This window comes from Lucilia sericata, unplaced genomic scaffold, assembly GCF_015586225.1.
Source record: "Lucilia sericata isolate MDLA Ls3-8-SP2 unplaced genomic scaffold, ASM1558622v1 Contig000067F_arrow, whole genome shotgun sequence".
Taxonomy (NCBI): domain Eukaryota; kingdom Metazoa; phylum Arthropoda; class Insecta; order Diptera; family Calliphoridae; genus Lucilia; species Lucilia sericata.
Window position 1 is genome coordinate 750,146 of NW_023994101.1, and position 19,855 is coordinate 770,000.

At 28.5% G+C, this 19,855-nt stretch overlaps 1 protein-coding gene across 2 annotated transcripts in view; it reads right to left on the reverse strand.

The window, feature by feature from the left end:
- LOC119616323 (protein madd-4) overlaps positions 1-19,855 on the reverse strand; it is a 123,605-nt gene that overhangs the window by 49,541 nt on the left and 54,209 nt on the right. For both annotated transcript variants that reach the window (XM_037972679.1, XM_037972680.1), the window contains exons 3-6: positions 8,880-8,984; positions 8,427-8,791; positions 6,510-6,675; positions 2,967-3,111 (exon numbers count right to left, since the gene is read on the reverse strand). In XM_037972679.1, coding sequence (XP_037828607.1) covers positions 2,967-3,111; positions 6,510-6,675; positions 8,427-8,791; positions 8,880-8,984 — 781 coding nt within the window. The remainder of the gene's footprint in view (positions 1-2,966; positions 3,112-6,509; positions 6,676-8,426; positions 8,792-8,879; positions 8,985-19,855) is intronic.

A 19,855-nucleotide genomic window follows, 5' to 3' on the forward strand; every position in this document is an offset into this window, starting at 1 on the left:
CCGACAATGTTAAATCATCTATTGGAACCACAATTTATAAATGGCATTACAGATGTATTGACAAACTTATAATCATTTAGATGGAACTAGTAAAATAAGTTCACTTGTTTTACTTAACATTAACTCAAGCATTCATTGAAGCTTAATAAAGTTAATGATGGTTTATTATAGGAATTTTTTATGTAATAACTTTATTAATACAATGAGCAATTAATATTTACCTTTAGGGCTTTATTAAATTAAATGTCATAAGCATAAAATAATATCTACTAATTACAAATAAATTGAATAAAATTATTAAAATTGATTAGCTGTCCATCCATCCATTGACAAGTCAAAAAAAAGTTCTCTAAATAATTGACACCAATAAATTAAAGTGATTAGAACTGTGTTTTGATACAATAATTTATATAGGGACTATAATTAATTTTTAACAAATTATTAATACAGTATTAGCCATAGGCAAGGTCAACACATGTCTTTAAATTAAAAATTCTATTTAAAATTTCCTACATTTTCTGTTCAGAACTTTTTATATTTTTAGTTAATGGTTTCTGTAAAACTTATAAATATGTCTAAAGACACTTGTATGTAAATGGTGTATAAAAATTTACATAAAAAACCATATAAATATTTATATACTTGCCAACATACAAAAGTTGATGACGTTTATTGTCACGCTAAAACAATTTATTATTAATAAGTATACACGACATTTTTATTTGAGTATTTGTAAAAAAAAGGATACACTCATCCTTGCATGTGTACAATACTGGAGTGGGTGTGTGTGTCAGTTTAGCAGTTAGTTTGTATTGTGTGTCTGCCTTTATTTTTTTGTCAATCATTGATGTAACAGTATAAATTGTTATAATTTATTACATTAAACTTTTCAATTTTAGTCGATTTTTTTCCTTCCTTTTGTTTCTGTACAACTGAAGTATGTTGCGTGTTAAGTTGCGTATATTTCATACAAACGCTTCTTGCATTTTTTAAGAATACAAACGAAATAGTTTATTGTTTATATTAGTTTAAATTGTTTGTATTTTCATTTAAATATCAAGAAACAAATAATTTTACTAATTCTTTTCTATTATATTCTTGTTAGATTAATACTTTATTCCATGAATATTGTATAAAGGAGTATAATTTGTTCTTGCTGTTTGTTCTTATTGATGACATTTAAATATATTATTGATTTTATTTGAAGGTTATTTTAACTATATTGAAATTGTTTTATTAATGAATTATTTTTTTATGCAAGGTATCATGAGTTTTAGATTTCCTTTGTTGACTTTGAAATGGTTATCAATTTATTATAGCCTAGTCGCCACTAGAACTGAACTACAACCAAACAAGAACTGAACTAGAACTGAATTAAAACTGAATTAGAACTGAACTAGAACTGAACTAGAACTGAACTAGAACTGAACTAGAACTGAACTAGAACGGAACTAGAACTGAACTAGAACTAGAACTGAACTAGAACTGAACTAGAACTGAACTAGAACTGAACTAGAACTGAACTAGAACTGAACTAGAACTGAACTAGAACTGAACTAGAACTGAACTAGAACTGAACTAGAACTGAACTAGAACTGAACTAGAACTGAACTAGAACTGAACTAGAACTGAACTAGAACTGAACTAGAACTGAACTAGAACTGAACTAGAACTGAACTAGAACTAGAACTGAACTAGAACTAAACTAGAACTAAACTAGAACTGAACTAGAACTGAACTAGAACTGAACTAGAACTGAACTAGAACTGAACTAGAACTGAACTAGAACTGAACTAGAACTGAACTAGAACTGAACTAGAACTGAACTAGAACTGAACTAGAACTGAACTGAACTAGAACTGAACTAGAACTGAACTAGAACTGAACTAGAACTGAACTAGAACTGAACTAGAACTGAACTAGAACTGAACTAGAACTCAACAAGAACTGAACTAGAATTGAACTTGAGCTGAATTATTAAAGGAACTTTTTTTAGTGATGTTCTGGTTTATTTGTTATTTATTAAAGTTTTTCGCTAATTTTTTTTTCATGGAAAGATTTTTTGATTATTCTCATTAATATGACATGATTTTACGTTAATTCTCCATTTTCTGTAAATAAGGTAAAATACAAACTTTACATTTTGTTGAAAAGTATTGATTGTAAGTAAGATAAAAATATATTCGTGATTTATTTCTTGCTTTTAATATTTAACATATGCTCTGTTTAAATCATTGAGAAAATTATTTTCACACGTACACGTTTAAGTAAATATGGATTCACTAGGTGTCTGCTTAAGTTTGTCTGTTTATTTTCCGGTCTTCTGTAGTAGTTTATATGTGTCTATTTGCTTAACGAATCATCCATGCAGTAAACCACTCATGCAACCCAACCAATCATTTATACATACTTTCAACCAAGTAACCACCAGCCTTCCTTCATTGATATTTACATATACATAAACATTATGTTTTACAGGGAGAAGGAAAAGGACACACAATTGCTTAAATCAAATATGGCAAGAAAGATAATATGAAATGCAAACATTTAAGTGTGAATACAAGCAGTGTGTTTCCTTTGCTGGCAAACTGGTGAATGTGTGTTGAAAGGAAGGAAATACATTTTCTTAATAATTTACATTTTATATTGATACAAAAAATCAGGGTAAAATTTCTGATTTCTCTGAAAAATATGTGACTAAACAGCAGACTAAACAGACAACGAAATTTTATAGCAAAAGGATGACATGAAATATTGTCATTCATTTCAAAATAAAAAAAACATTTGTAAGTGTATCGTATAAGTATTAAATTGTTTGTTATGTTATCATTTAAAATGGAAAATCCCATCATAATTGTAGCATATCGATGAAGGAAGCATATAAAATACTTATGATTGTCATTGGTACCATAAATAATAGAAAAAATAATAAAATGATAAATCTAAATAATATAACAGCTACTTACCACCACCACATGATACCGAACACAGCGACATTGGTGCTATCTCCCATTGATAATGTGTTTGTGAACAGGAGCTGCCATCGCCACCGCAAACACCACAACTGTCGACCTTTTTTGTTGAACCAATTTTTAAATCGCAACCAACGCGCTAAAAACAAACAAACAAATAAAAATATAAACGTTATTTGTAAATAAAATAAATGTTCGTTAAATAAATATGCATATATACAACTCCAACGTAAACTAATACAGAAATAGACTGACAGTAAGAAATGTTTTCTGTAACAAAAAATAAACAAGAACAAAAAGCATTATAAATATGTAAATAAGTTTCAAGTATCAAAATACAGGTATTTATGTCTTCTTATAGTCATACAATTGTGGTTACAAAAAAAGTTGTAAAAACGACAGGACCAGCACTTTGTTGTTGTTACAGTTAATGTCACAAACAAATAAAAAATGCTCGAAAAAACGCTTCAAAGTATTTCTTACCAAACGGCGACATCTTATGTGTAATAAATCAAAAATGATAATCACAGCATTAACGACACGATAAAGCTGCCTAAAAGCATACTACACTTTAAAAATATTGCCCTAAACGGTGGAGGAGCAATGATAGTATATAGAGGAGAATTTTAGAAAACAAACATGTCAAAGTCATTTAGATTTCAAGATAAGGAAACATAATAAATTAGTCTAGTTTGCTTTTTATACTTTTTTGTAGTCATTAAAAAAGCATATCCTCCGGCTGATAACTTTAAAATTTGGGTTCTATGATTATATATAACTAAACTAGACCTAACTACAACTGAACTAGAACTGAACTAGAGCTGAACTAGAACTGAACTAACTAGAACTGACTAGACTGAACTAGAACTGAACTAGAACTGAACTAGAACTGAACTAGAACTGAACTAGAACTGAACTAGAACTGAACTAGAACTGAACTAGAACTGAACTAGAACTGAACTAGAACTGAACTAGAACTGAACTAGAACTGAAACTAGAACTGAACTAGAACTGAACTAGAACTGAACTAGAACTGAACTAGAACTGAACTAGAACTGAACTAGAACGGAACTAGAACTGAACTAGAACTGAACTAGAACTGAACTAGAACTGAACTAGAACTGAACTAGAACTGAACTAGAACTGAACTAGAACTGAACTAGAACTGAACTAGAACTGAACTAGAACTGAACTAGAACTGAACTAGAACTGAACTAGAACTGAACTAGAACTGAACTAGAACTGAACTAGAACTGAACTAGAACTGAACTAGAACTGAACTAGAACTGAACTAGAACTGAACTAGAACTGAACTAGAACTGAACTAGAACTGAACTAGAACTGAACTAGAACTGAACTAGAACTGAACTAGAACTGAACTAGAACTGAACTAGAACTGAACTAGAACTGAACTAGAGCTGAACTAGAACTGAACTAGAACTGAACTAGAACTGAACTAGAACTGAACTAGAACTGAACTAGAACTGAACTAGAACTGAACTAGAACTGAACTAGAACTGAACTAGAACTGAACTAGAACTGAACTAGAACTGAACTAGAACTGAACTAGAACTGAACTAGAACTGAACTAGAACTGAACTAGAACTGAACTAGAACTGAACTAGAACTGAACTAGAACTGAACTAGAACTGAACTAGAACTGAACTAGAACTGAACTAGAACTGAACTAGAACTGAACTAGAACTGAACTAGAACTGAACTAGAACTGAACTAGAACTGAACTAGAACTGAACTACTGAACTGAACTAGTGAACTACTGAACTAGAACTGAGCTAGAACTGAACTAGAACTGAACTAGAACTGAACTAGAACTGAGCTAGAACTGAACTAGAACTGAACTAGAACTGAACTAGAACTGAACTAGAACTGAACTAGAACTGAACTAGAACTGAACTAGAACTGAACTAGAACTGAACTAGAACTGAACTAGAACTGAACTAGAACTGAACTAGAACTGAACTAGAACTGAACTAGAACTGAACTAGAACTGAACTAGAACTGAACTAGAAACTGAACTAGAACTGAACTAGAACTGAACTAGAACTGAACTAGAACTGAACTAGAACTGAACTAGAACTGAACTAGAACTGAACTAGAACTGAACTAGAACTGAACTAGAACTGAACTAGAACTGAACTAGAACTGAACTAGAACTGAACTAGAACTGAACTAGAACTGAACTAGAACTGAACTAGAACTGAACTAGAACTGAACTAGAACTGAACTAGAACTGAACTGAACTAGAACTGAACGAGAACTGAACTAGAACTGAACTAGAACTGAACTAGAACTGATCTAGAACTGATCTAGAACTGAACTAGAACTGAACTAGAACTGTTACCTAGAACTAAACTAGAAATTAACTAGAACTGAATTAGAGCTAAACTAGAACTGAACTATGATTGAGTATCCTCAAAGAAACATTTTAACATATTTGTTACTGAAAACTTTTATTAATTATTTTCAGTGTATTCATATTTTCTTTACCTCTGTTTGTGAATTGATTTATTTTTTGTGATTTATTTAAAGTCTATGGTTTTTCGTGGGTTGGTTTTTTGTGTGCAAGAACTTGAAATTGTTTTTATTTCAAAAATTTTAGTTACCTTAACATTTTGACTACTAAGCCGGTTTAATAGTCAGAGTCATACTGACATGCTAACACCCACTTTTGTTTCAGCCTAATAATATATAATTCCTGCATATACATATACATACAAACTTACATAAAAGTAAATACCAAGGATTTTAAAAATAAAAATAAAAACAATAATAACAACAGCAACCACTTGAAATATGATCCTTACAAATGTAACTGTAAACCAAAATAAAAACACTTAAACATTTAAGTCTACTAATACAGATATACAAATTTACAAACCGCAAACGACATATTGGCATTTATTACAACAAATTGGGACTCATACTGTACCGAAACATAGCCAATGATTTGTTATTATAAAACAAATACATATATAAAATAATTTTATAAGAAAGAAAACAAAACCGAAAATGAATAAATATAGGATTTGTTTATGACTACAAGGAAAGAGCTAAACATGGGGGAGGGTGCCAATGTTGCTATTGGTTTTATAACGAATTATAACAATAAACATAATAATGATATAAATGAATATATTTCTTATTATGGTTGTGTTTTATTGTAATATTTTTAAGTGGCGTCTCAACTGTATTCTACCACCCAGAGAGTTTAAATCTTAAATGTTATAAGAAAAAGTTTATACAAAAGACAAAATCTTAACAAAAATAAAATAAATAATAAATGTGCTGACTGCAATGAAAACAATGTTTTTTTACAAACATACTTTTTCTTTTAAGAAATTAGGCAACAACAGAAAAGTTTTTATGTTTTTTTGGAAATTTTAGAACAATAATAAATAAATATGTTTTTGTTTTCAAAGATTATTTTTAGCAAAAATCTAAGCAAATAAAACAATTTTTTATTGTAACAAATATAGGCTTTTAAGCATGAGATAAGAAAAATCTCAACAAACTTACTTGACATTTTCCTTGTATACACATGTCCAAACTACCGGAACGACAGCGAGTACCATCTAAAACTCTGGGACTTAATTGTACAACTACGCTTAATTCATCATAGTGCTCAGAATCGTCTCCGGTGGTTTCAGGCGAAATATCATCGGTTAAATGGGCAGGACGACCTCTGGAAAAGATAAATTATGTAAATTCGTATTGGGGTTAATTTCTTTGGTAATAGGTAGCGTATACTTGTTTTCTTATAATTAAATAATACTCATACGTCACGTGGTTTTACATAGATAATTATTACAACAATAATACACTCTAGGGGACTTTAAAGTATTGAAAAGCAATTATAATCATATGTTTAACTATTATAAACTACTTTTATGAATTTATCTTGTTGGTGGACTCTGATTTACAGTTTCTGTAGTTTATTTTTTTTAATATTTGCTTAGTGTTATAGTTATATTTATTTAACTTATGTCTTTTTCGTATTAAAAATTTACATGTAATTTTTATTTGCAGTAAATTAAAAAAAAAGTATGTTAAATTTTATTTCCAACAGATTTTTGTAATTCAAATAAATTATATTATTTTTAAATATTAAGCTTATTGTGAGTTAGTGCAAATATGATATTAAAACAAATAAATAGAAAAATAATATTTATAGTTTCAGCATTTAATTGACTATAATATTGTTATTTATACAAAACAATTATTTGCATAAAATTAAATATTAAAAAAATTAAAAAAACAACAACGACATATTTTATATCATTCGTTTGGAATTTGAGACTATTTGTGTAAAAATATCTAAAATTTTTAATAAAAAACATTCTTCAGTCTTGAATGAATATAAAAATTATAAAGAAATTTTTATTGAAAATACTTAAAAATAAAGAAAGTTTCTTATTGGCTATCAACCCTCCTTCAACTCCCAAAAAAAAAAAACGATTTGAAAATTTAAAAGTTATTTTTTTTGTCATTTAACTTTGAGATGTTACAAATCAGAAGTCATTTTAACTTCACCTGCTGTAGTTTACCATTTATTTGATTCATTTTAATTTATATATTAACTATTTAAATCTTTAATTACTTTATATAAACAAATATAAATAGATACAAATAAATATATATGTAAATATAAACATAAATAAACTATACAATTTATTTACAATTTTGCTAGAAAAATAGAAATTACAAATAATTTATTTGTTAAATTTATTTTCAAACAAAAAAATACATATTTGTATTTTTATAGAAATATTGTTATTTATTGCAAATTATTTGTATTTATTTTGCTACATTTCATATGAAAGTATTTAACCACAAATATGAAATAATTTACCACAAATGAACTGAAAAATCAGATTGAATACAAATTTATAGAAAATTTTCTCTAACACATACATACATATAATGATTTATAAAACAATTTTTTTTCTGATATTTTTATTTAAAATAAAATTTATTTCTTTAGTGATAAAAACGTTGGCAGAGTTTCAAATGTTATAGGGTTAAAGGTGCAGCCGCAGTTAATAAACATAGCACCGAAAATATGTGCTGAAATATGTATGTATGTAGCATTTAAACCACAACATAATTTATGTTTATTTATTGTTGTTTTTCAGCAAAAAAGGGCCAATGCCATGGTATGTCCCGTTTAAGGCAGCACAACAAATAACAAACAGTCAAATGTCAGCAGCATTCCATAGGAATAATGAAAATAAAATTTAAAAAATTGCACACCTCTAAATATTTATTTTACAACTCTAGAGAAAAACCTTTTTAGCTGCTTGCACCCCCCACTATAGGTGGCTGCCACATGACATATGAGTTTTATTTGTCAGGATCAAATATTACAAAAAAAAAAAAAAAGAACAAAACTTAAAATTCATATGAATTTTTCACATTTTTCTCCTTGTTTTTTACCTGCAAGTTAGTGCACAGGGCTCTACGTAATCATAGTGCGGTGTCCATTTATACAAAGTTCCATCATATGGCACATCGTTGTTGGCAGAACATTGTTGGGCTCGAAAATCCAATTTTTCCGGACATGGTTGCATATTACAAATACGATAGCGTACACTGTCACCTTTACAGCCATTGGCATTTTGACAGCGACGTATTTGTTGCATAACACCACCATCACAGGTGCGCGAACACGTTGACCATTCTGACCAGGAGGTCCAACCGCCCGAACCAGAATTGCTATTGCTAGAACTACTACTACTACTGCTGCTACTGCTGGATGAGGGTACACTTTTAGCTGAACGCTTTTGCTGTGATGAAATACACTAGATTAAATTAATCAATAAATTCATGAAATAACCACTAGAAGACGAATTTTTATATTAATATTTAGAGTGAAAGAGTTCAACTTACTTCTAGTTCGTTTTCCAAATCGGTGGCTGTACTCCAGGTATTATCAAAGGCTTGGCTGGCATTTAATTTTTTAGCCACAGAGGCATTATCAATGAAGAGTATTAACTGCAAATAAACAAAAGCAAATAGACATTTTAATTCAATGATAAATTTTAAGGTTTTATTTAGTTAACTTAAAAAAATCTGTTGTTTTTTTTAATTAATATATTAATTTTATTTTTTATTTATTTTTATGTGCTATTTAGTGTTATCTAAGTTTGATCCTTGCTAATTTTGTTGTTTTTTTATAACTTTTCCTTTCATTTTTTGCTCTAAACAAAACTATCATTTACCAACTGACATTATTAACAAGAGCAACATGCGGCTACTTCCGTTTCCGGTTTCCTTATAAGTAGACGTTGTGTACTGCTCACAGTTCATTCTTAGACTTTATACTTCTTTTATTTGACCTTTTCTACTCATTCTAGAATCATTAATTTTCTGTTGGTTTTTGTTTTAGTGAAAACTGAAACTAAACCTGAGTCTTAGAATATTTCTACACTTCATAAAAATTTGCACTTTTTCATGCAGTACATTTATACCCTGTAGTACGGAGTGAATGTCATAAACTAGCGCTTTCATTTAGTACTTATAATTACCTTCTCTATAGATGAATAAGGCACACTAAAGTGTTAAACTTCCTGTATACGAGTCAAACAAGACTTGGGAATAGTAATATCTAAAGGACATTACTATAACTGCTGGGTTATGTGTCTAGCTTATGAACACTTGCCTTGTTATATTATGAAATGTTGTTTCTTTGCTGTTAGCTTTCATTTCATTCCATCTGCCCGGCTTGTCTTGTTGCAATGCCATACACGTTGCCGGAAAATTTGTTATTTACCCCAATGGACGCGAGCAAGCGTGTCAGTATTACTTACACAACAACAATAGTGTCTGTCATATATGTTTAAGAGCCAAAGGAAGATTTGGTATACAACATTTCCACATACACTAACTGATACTGACACATATAAACAAACTAACATCCAGACACTTATAGAAGGACAGACAATCAAGACAAAAACAACAAATTAAATATTTGTGTTGTACAAACACGATTAAAAATTGAATACAAGGATAATGAGTAATCATGATGGGACATGTTGGATTTTTACTTTTGGCTGAAGAATATTTAATTAGTAGTAAAAAACAATTTAAATTAAATGAAGGAGTCACTCAACAAATATATACACAACAAGATGAAGTTCATGCATTAAACTTGGTGATGCTGCTTTAATCTTCACATGGTCTAGTTCAAGATTGCAGAGAGCACGAATTTTAATCGGCTTATTATACAAGCACAACCACGAATACTCAAAAAGAAACAACAAAAGTCGGAAGCACTACTTCGCCGATTTAATTTTACTCTCTTTAAAATATTTTTCATCTGCTGCTTTGAATAAGTTTGAAAAGAAAACTTTAAAGTGCAATTTCTACTTTCTGTAAGATACTAAAAGAGAACTGTTTCTTGACCTCCGATTGCTATTTACATAACTAGTTCCCTGCTCAATAACTTCATTCGCAATTATGTATTTTAATGAAATATTTTCCACATCACTAGACATTTGAAAGACACTTTTTAATATTATAAAAAATACTGTATACAACATAAAGTGCAAGTAAACCCTTCTTGTTGTTTACAGGCATTCCTGATTTTTTGTTTGTTTTTGCAATATTTAACCCAAATACACTGGCAGAAAAAGGGAACAGGAATACAAGTAAGGGTGTAAATAAAGCAGTCTAGACTTTATAACGAGACAATTGTGTTGAAAAGTTAAATATGTAAACATATGTGTACATCATTGTAGACTTAAAAAAATTGTTAACAATGGTTGTGTTTAAGCTGCCTGAAGGTTATTAAAGTTATAATTGGACTATATGTATATTTATATGTATATTTGCTATTTAAGAAGAATATGAGTGAAATATTACTTAAAAGAGTAAATATGCATACTTGAAACAAATTAAGCTTAATAAAAGCAATTTTCATACTGATAGCTTTCTACTGTGATAAAATATGGAGAAGGACTATAGACTAGACTATAGACTAGACTATAGACTAGACTATAGACTAGACTATAGACTAGACTATAGACTAGACTATAGACTAGACTATAGACTAGACTATAGACTAGACTATAGACTAGACTATAGACTAGACTATAGACTAGACTATAGACTAGACTATAGACTAGACTATAGACTAGACTATAGACTAGACTATAGACTAGTCTATAGACTAGACTATAGACTACTATAGCCTAGACTACACACTAGACTATAGACTAGAATGTAGTCTATAAACTATAGACTAGACTATAGACTAGACTATAGACTAGACTATAGACTAGACTATAGACTAGACTATCTAGACTATAGACTAGACTATAGACTAGACTATAGACTAGACTATAGACTAGACTATAGACTAGAGACTATAGACTAGACTATAGACTAGACTATAGACTAGACTATAGACTAGACTATAGACTAGACTATAGACTAGACTATAGACTAGACTATAGACTAGACTATAGACTAGACTATAGACTAGACTATAGACTAGACTATAGACTAGACTATAGACTAGACTATAGACTAGACTATAGACTAGACTAGACTAGACTATAGACTAGACTATAGACTAGACTATAGACTAGACTATAGACTAGACTATAGACTAGACTATAGACTAGACTATAGACTAGACTATAGACTAGACTATAGACTAGACTATAGACTAGACTATAGACTAGACTATAGACTAGACTATAGACTAGACTATAGACTAGACTATAGACTAGACTATAGACTAGACTATAGACTACTAGACTATAGACTAGACTATAGACTAGACTATAGACTAGACTATAGACTAGACTATAGACTAGACTATAGACTAGACTATAGACTAGACTATAGACTAGACTATAGACTAGACTATAGACTAGACTACACACTAGACTATAGACTAGAATGTAGTCTATAAACTAGACTAGACTTTCAAATATTATTAGCTTTTGGTTCAGAGAACTTACAAATGGAAATCTTTTTTAATAGTCTTCAGATAGGTTTCTTCATATTTACTAAATTTAAAGAAACTTGCTTCTGCAATTTCAGATCTGCTTTTTAAAGCTACACAAAAGGTTTGAATTAACTAGAGTTTATGAAAAAAATAAAAATCTTTATTTAGAACAGATTCAAGAACAGAGTACAGTATATAATGTACAAAATATTATGAGGTAAATATGTATCTCTATAGAAATTTAAACACAGCGTTAAAAATGTATATGTATGTATGTGTGTGTATAGGCAATCATAGTAAAATTTTATATTTTGTATATGTATATTTTTCCTACGTGTTTTTTTCTCTTATTTTCAATTTCAGTTTTTTTTTGAACACATAAATGGCAGCAAAGAAACTAACTAGAAAAAAGAAGGAAACAAATTGAAGAGAAGCAAGTTCATTTGGAATTCAGTAATTATTTATTTATAAGTTGAAACTGTTACAATAACTCATGCCAACAGCATCAACAAAGAAAAAACCACCAACCAAACAAAATCCATCGTATGTTGCCACAAACAACAACAAACCCAACAGAAAGTTCTAGTTGTTGTTAGGTAAAAAGTATACACATATACATACATACTTATATTTCTAGTTGTATAGGTATATACAAATATTTTATTATATAATAATCCTATTCTATTTACCATTGTGACGTCAGTCAACCTTATTTTACAATTTATAAGAGTGAGTGTGGTAATGGAGTAAAGACAAGAAATCCATGAAATCCTTGTGTTGTCAGTAATAAAGCCAATTTGCCTGAATGGTCCATTTTAGGAGGCAGGTCAGGAAATAATATATTTATAAATATAACAAGGAAATAGAAGTAATTATATCTGCATATATTTTGTAGAAAATCAACTATATTGGTTGCGAGAAAAATTAGAATTCCTAATCGCAATCATGAACAACGTTATGTGTTGAACACTGCCAATTTCGGTTTACAACTTGTAGTCTTTTCAGAGAGCAAAATGTATCTGTATTTTAAATTTCAAAGATTTTAATAAGTATCTAAGTAATACTTGGAGAATCAAGTTTTCTATTTTTACCATTTAATTTATTTTCTAAAAGAATTAACTTTTTCCAAACACCAATTTTTCCTGCTAAAGTTATCCAAACCATATTTGTCCTCTTGCCTTCATTTTATATAATTTTATATCCATTATAATGTTTTTATGTTTGTGTGTCCGTGTATCTTCATATAAACAAACAATTATTATATAAATGTATATATATGTTGTTGTTGTAGTTGTCTGTTTTTTGTAAGAACGTGTCTAGAATGTTGTCAGTCATCTATTAAACATGACAACAAACGTCAATCTAACACGCAAATGTATTTGGTAAAAACCTAACAATGTTTTGTACCCTACAACGTTAAAAAAATGCAGATTACTGTTTATGCTGGAGTTTGTAAGATCCAAAAATAATGGTCTGAGATATACCCTAAGTAAAAATTTTTTAGCCAATTTAATCAAGTTAATCCATTTGCAGCTTGCAATTTTAAAATTAGTTAAATGAAATTTGACAAACATGTATAACCATTGATTTTTGTTGCACCATTTCAAATAGCCCCTATATCTGGGCTTCCAAATTCTGAGAGGAGAGATCCACTCATATTGGAAACTCCTAATACGTCAATATACATTTCATAAACACATAATTGTACCCCATCCTTATTCTTTCCGCAAAAATTTCAATAAATATACTCATGTAGGGTATCATATGGTCCTTCATGCCTTATTAAACTTTATTACTTTATTTTTTTATACTTAAACTTACGAAAGGAAATACACAACAACAATTACTACAATGATGAAGAGAAAACGAATGTAAAACGTGTTTAAATCAGATCATAAAAACTTACCATATTTTTTGTTTTGTTTTGATTTTCGATATTGTTTTGAAAAACGCAAGACTCACAAGATACAAAAATACTCAATAGAAATACAACAACAACACTTTACCATCCCTCTTAATCAATTGTAGTGAACTGAACACTTTAACTTTTTTCGCAGACACATTGAGAGTTAGCAAATCCATGTACATAGAAAATATACCTTATCCACATCACTTTGACAGGCTTACGGTATAACAATGACAAGGGATGAAGCTTTTTCCTTCCTACCAGCAACATTAATGACAAAAAAATTTTAGGAAAAACAAAGAAACGTACGTTTACGTCTAACTATAGACAAGCGTAGTACAAAACGCAGGTTAACACAAAAAGTACTTTTTAAATCGTGATCATTTTAGAAAACAAAGTAAGACTAACAATGTGAAAACGTATTTGGTGGAAAATGAAGAAAAAATAATGAAAATCTTTTATTTGTTTCAAAACTAAGTGCAAACCAAATTTCGAAAACTTTTCAGTCTGCCTCTTTCTATTTCATATAACAACATCAATAACATGACTACAACAAAAACAGGATATAAAAATAAAATCGAATAAAAAAAAGGAGTTTGTTAAATAAATTATAGGTTTTTGTTTTTAAATTTGTTTGACTGACAGACATTATTTTGTCATTAATTCTATTTTTTTCTGATATTGTTTTTTTGCCTTTTTTATTATTATTTGTCTGAGATTTTAAATTTACATAGAAAGGAATACAAGTAGTCCCTTTTTTCTTGAAAAGGACAAAATGTTATTCAAACACATACATACATACATAAGTACATACATACATACTTATACAAACCAAGCTAAATTTTAACTCAAATGTTTGTAGGTTTATTATAAAAATGAAACTAAAATAATGAAGAGCAAGCTGTTATTTTCAAATGTTTCTCAAAGCGTGTTCAATTTTAGAGAAAAATTAGAGAATTTTACTTTTTCTCTAAATTTATATATACTGTTATTTAATTTTTTTAAAGTTTTGTGATTACGTTTGAAAATGATAAGGCCCATCATTTTTAAAACGTTAAATTTTTATAATAAATGAATAAAACCTTAATCAAAATTGTTTCGAAACTAAATCAATATTAATATAATCATTTTGATTGACACTGTTGCACAGACAATATTGAAGGTTAATATGAATACAAATGTACAGTGGCCAGTAAATTTTTAACTCAGAGACCAAAGTATAATGAATGTTGAATCCAGCATATGCTGCTTTATACACAGACCTGCATCATTTGAAGAGAGAATTATGCAACCCGTTAGGTATAGGATACATCAGTCCGTAAACCAACATCCTCTCCCCTCGATTTTGGGTTTAATCCACAGCCATTACGTGGATCCCGAAGGAACCTCAACCAACTGACCAGCCAGGACATAGTCCTGCGGGCAACTGGCCACCCGCCGAGGAGTGAAGTGACATCACCAGTATATAGTCCCGGCAGACTACAGGTACTCTGTTTTACCTTTTTACCCCGGAATTGCAATACACCAAGATGAGGGTCTTTCATAAAGGAAACATGCCCCAGGAGGAACCAAAGTATAATATTCTCAAGGATTGGACTGTTCTGAATCACAGATCCTAGCAATCAGAGTTTTCGAAAATCTCAATTTTTGAAACGTTATAACATCGTGAATGCGTCTTTATTTAGAAAAGTATACATTGATATGTGGGTTTAGATTTTTTTCCAATTATTTTGTTGGCCTGTGTTTTTAGGTTTTGAATATATCCTTTGGGGTGACCCAATTAGACAAAACTGTTATTGTCAGACTTTCGTCGAAATTAGATCCAAATATCTTGGAAGCATTTACGCAGAGGGAAAAAACCGGTAGAAAAGATACAATCCGTTATTAAAAGTGAGCTACCACGTTTCTTAACATTTAGTTAGCGGTAAGTGAGTATAGAACTTAAATAACAACTAGTTATAGTTTTGAAACCGCATCGTTGTCATTATTTGTGTCATGTTTGGCAATGCATCGTTATGATTTCGATAACGAATCGTTGTCTTTTCGACTAGATTTAGTTGTCACTTTGCTAACACATTATTATATTTTGGTTGATTTGATAACGTTGTGTATTTTTATATTTATGTTATTGTTTTGACAAATATCCGTACATACTTTAACAACGGATGTTATTGAAAAATTATAAACACTTTAGTGTCAATTTGGTACCATGCGTGTTTAATTTTAAAACGTCTTTTCTCCCTCTATGTATATACCAGATATTTTGTACTTTATGAACACTGAGTGAAATTTACTTGAACTACGTTCAATTGAGTTTTTGTATACCGAACATTCGTTTTTATACATGTATAGGTTTAGGAACGTGATACTCTTTGTCTATATCTGATTTAAATCAAAATATTTCCTTAATATGAAAATAACTTCAAAATAATTTTTTAAACTTAGATTTTACATATTTTTTTTATATTTTTAAAATGCTCTCCAATTTGCTGTAAAGTAGTTTCAAATGTAGAAGGTCAAATGTCCCTAAAATAAAAACATTAAATATGTAAAATAACATATAAAAATATGCAAATTTTTATATTTTGGGTCATATTTGTGTGTTATAAAAAGTATATTAGATAATTTGTAAAATCAAATATTTAACATGAGACACACAATTTGGGGTTTTTTTTCTCTATAAATGACAAAACAAATAAAAAACTACTAAAAAAGATCTTTTAAGATTGGAAAATTATGTATAAATTTGCAAAAATTTTTAGTGTGTAAATTGTAACTATATGTTTACTGAAGTAGAAATTTACATACATGTAGGAGCCTGAAGCGAAGTCAAAAATGTTATAGAAGCAAAAGGTGAAAACTGTTTTTATATAGTTTTTATAATAATAGTATTCGTAAAATGTAAACCGTTAATATTTATAGGTTATATAGAGATTACAGCTTTTGCTGCTTAACAAAAATTTTATTTATTTTAAAATCTTGTTTAATTTTTTTTTGACTTTCAAGTTAATTATTTTCTTTTGATTAGTTTTAGAGTTATTAATGACATTTGATAATAATTTTATAAACTTATTGAAAATTTTTGCACAATAAACAAAAATAAGAAATGTCATTTTCCTTAATTATGCAAATATTTCTTATACTTATGTATATCCCTTTAGCCTGGACCCGGGCAAATTAATTTATTATAACTTTCACAATATAAAAATAAAATAAAAATATCAAACGAAAAAGGACCAAAAAAGTGATAAATTAATTTGGTAATGTACACTTTTAAAAGTTCCTCTTAAAAAAAACTAAAAACACAAATACAATAAGAGAGTTGCCGAAAAAAGTTACATTTAAAACTCAAACCAAAAAATGAAATATGAATAAAATGTATAAATAAATGAAAGCTGCTCATGTTTAATTTATATGGTATTTTTTCTTTTTACACTTTCCACTGGTTAACTAAAAAAAATTGAAATAAAAAAGTTTGTTTGTTTATATATTTTAACATTTCTGTACAAACCGCTCAAATGAACCACATTTCAAATGGTGCGTGATTTAAACTGGCAGGAGCAATGAATAAAAGCAAAATATACAGCAGCACAACTAAAGGGCAGAGGTTATGGTATGGCAATTTTAGTGGCAGTGTTGAAAGTAATTACAATTTTAAATGGTCAAAAGGAAAAGAACAGACCATTAATGATTATATTTGCAAAATAAAGCAGAAATGAAAAAAAAAAAAATATCAAATAAATGTAACAAAATTTTTACAAAAATAAACAGAGTAGAGTATAATAATATAAATGTGAGGAAATCATTAATTATTTTGATTGGTTTTGTTTTTGAAATGTTTCACCAAAAAAATAATTTGTATTAAAATAATTATTATTTATGATTACTTTACGTTTTTACATCAAAATCTTTTAATTTCACCTTTTATGTTAACCCTTTAATGCTTGGATTTTGAATAAAAAAAAAAACGTTGTTGTTGCTCATTTCTTTTGCCTTTTGTATCAATTTTTTAAGCAAATCAATAAATCTCAAAAGTAAGTTGGAAAAAATACCAGCAAAAAAAAAGAGGTCTCTAAACAAAACAAGATAAATGTGTAAGTTGAAAAACCTCAAATGTACTTAACTTAATGTAGATGTGTTAGAATCCTTTACCCTTTTCAAGATTTAGTTAGAAAATGAAAAAAAAAAAAAACAAAATAAGTAAGAGAGCTCTATAGTCGGTTAAGGTGAATTATCTATAAAGACAGAATTTATTGAAAATTCTCTGTAAAGAGAGAATTTATCGAAAATTCTCTGTAACAACAGATTTTATCGAAAATTCTCTATAAAAACAGAATTTATCGAAAATTCTCTATAAAAACAGAATTTATCGAAAATTCTCTATAAAAAGAGAATTTATCGAAAATTCTCTATAAAAAGAGAATTTATCGAAAATTCTCTATAAAAAGAGAATTTATCGAAAATTCTCTATAAAAAGAGAATTTATCGAAAATTCTCTATAAAAAGAGAATTTATCGAAAATTCTCTATAAAAAGAGAATTTATCGAAAATTCTCTATAAAAAGAGAATTTATCGAAAATTCTCTATAAAAAGAAAATTTATCGAAAATTCTCTATAAAAAGAAAATTTATCGAAAATTCTCTATAAAAAGAAAATTTATCGAAAATTCTCTATAAAAAGAAAATTTATCGAAAATTCTCTATAAAAATAGAATTATCGAAAATTCTCTATAAAAACAGAAATTATCGAAAATTCTCTATAAAAACAGAATTTATCGAAAATTTATCGAAAATTTTCCATAAAAAGAGAATTTATCGAAAATTTTCTATAAAAAGAGAATTTATCGAAAATTCTCTATAAAAAGAGAATTAATCGAAAATTCTCTATAAAAAGAGAATTAATCGAAAATTCTCTATAAAAAGAGAATTAATCGAAAATTCTCTATAAAAAGAGAATTTATCGAAAATTCTCTATAAAAAGAGAATTTATCGAAGATTCTTTATAAAAAGAGAATTTATCGAAAATTCTCTATTAAAAGAGAATTTATCGAAAATTCTCTATTAAAAGAGAATTTATCGAAAATTATCTATAAAAAGAGAATTTATCGAAAATTCTCTATAAAAAGAGAATTTATCGAAAATTCTCGAAAAAAACAGAATTTATCGAAAATTCTCTATTAAAAGAGAATTTATCGAAAAATCTTTATAAAAAGAGACTGTATCGAAAGCTTTCTATAAAAAATGAATCTATCAAAAGTTCTCTAAGAAAAGAGAATTTATTGAAAATCCGAAAATTCTCTATAAAGAGAGAATTTTTCAAAAATTCTCTAGAAAAAGAGAATTTATCGAAGTTTCCATACAAAGAAAGAAACTATGAAAATTTATGGGCATTACAAATGAATGGACCGAAGAATGTATTCTCTATACTTGGTGTAGAGTATTAAAACAGGTTAAATAAAGAAATCAAACAAAAATGGAAAGACGAATGCGAAAAAAAGTGGATGAATATAAAGATTTAATCTGGAAATCAATTTGTGCAAGTGTTGCTCTTAATAAAATGACTTGAGTGTCACACGCAACCAGAACCAGGAATAAATTAAATAAAAATACTTAAAACCCAAAAGAACAAAATCTACTAAGAAATGAAAACAAAAAAACACATAAAAAAAAATAATACCCTGCAGTTCTCAGAGTCACAAAAGCCAACGCAATATCAAGGCTAAAAACAAAGAGAAAGAAACTTAAGTCTGTAATTATGAGAGTGACAAATATTTTGACTCGAGATTAGTTATTGAAAAACTCTTATTTTTAGCACTACCGGGTTCTTAAGCTGATACGCACACATTTGTAATATAAATAATTTACTTGTTAAAACAGAGCAAAAAAGGCTTAAATTTGTATTTCCTTTAGTTGTTGCTGTTGTTTTTTATTATTATTTTTTAAAAGGTATTGTATTTCACAACATCCTTTATGTTGACAATGGCATAATAAATAAATCCTATGA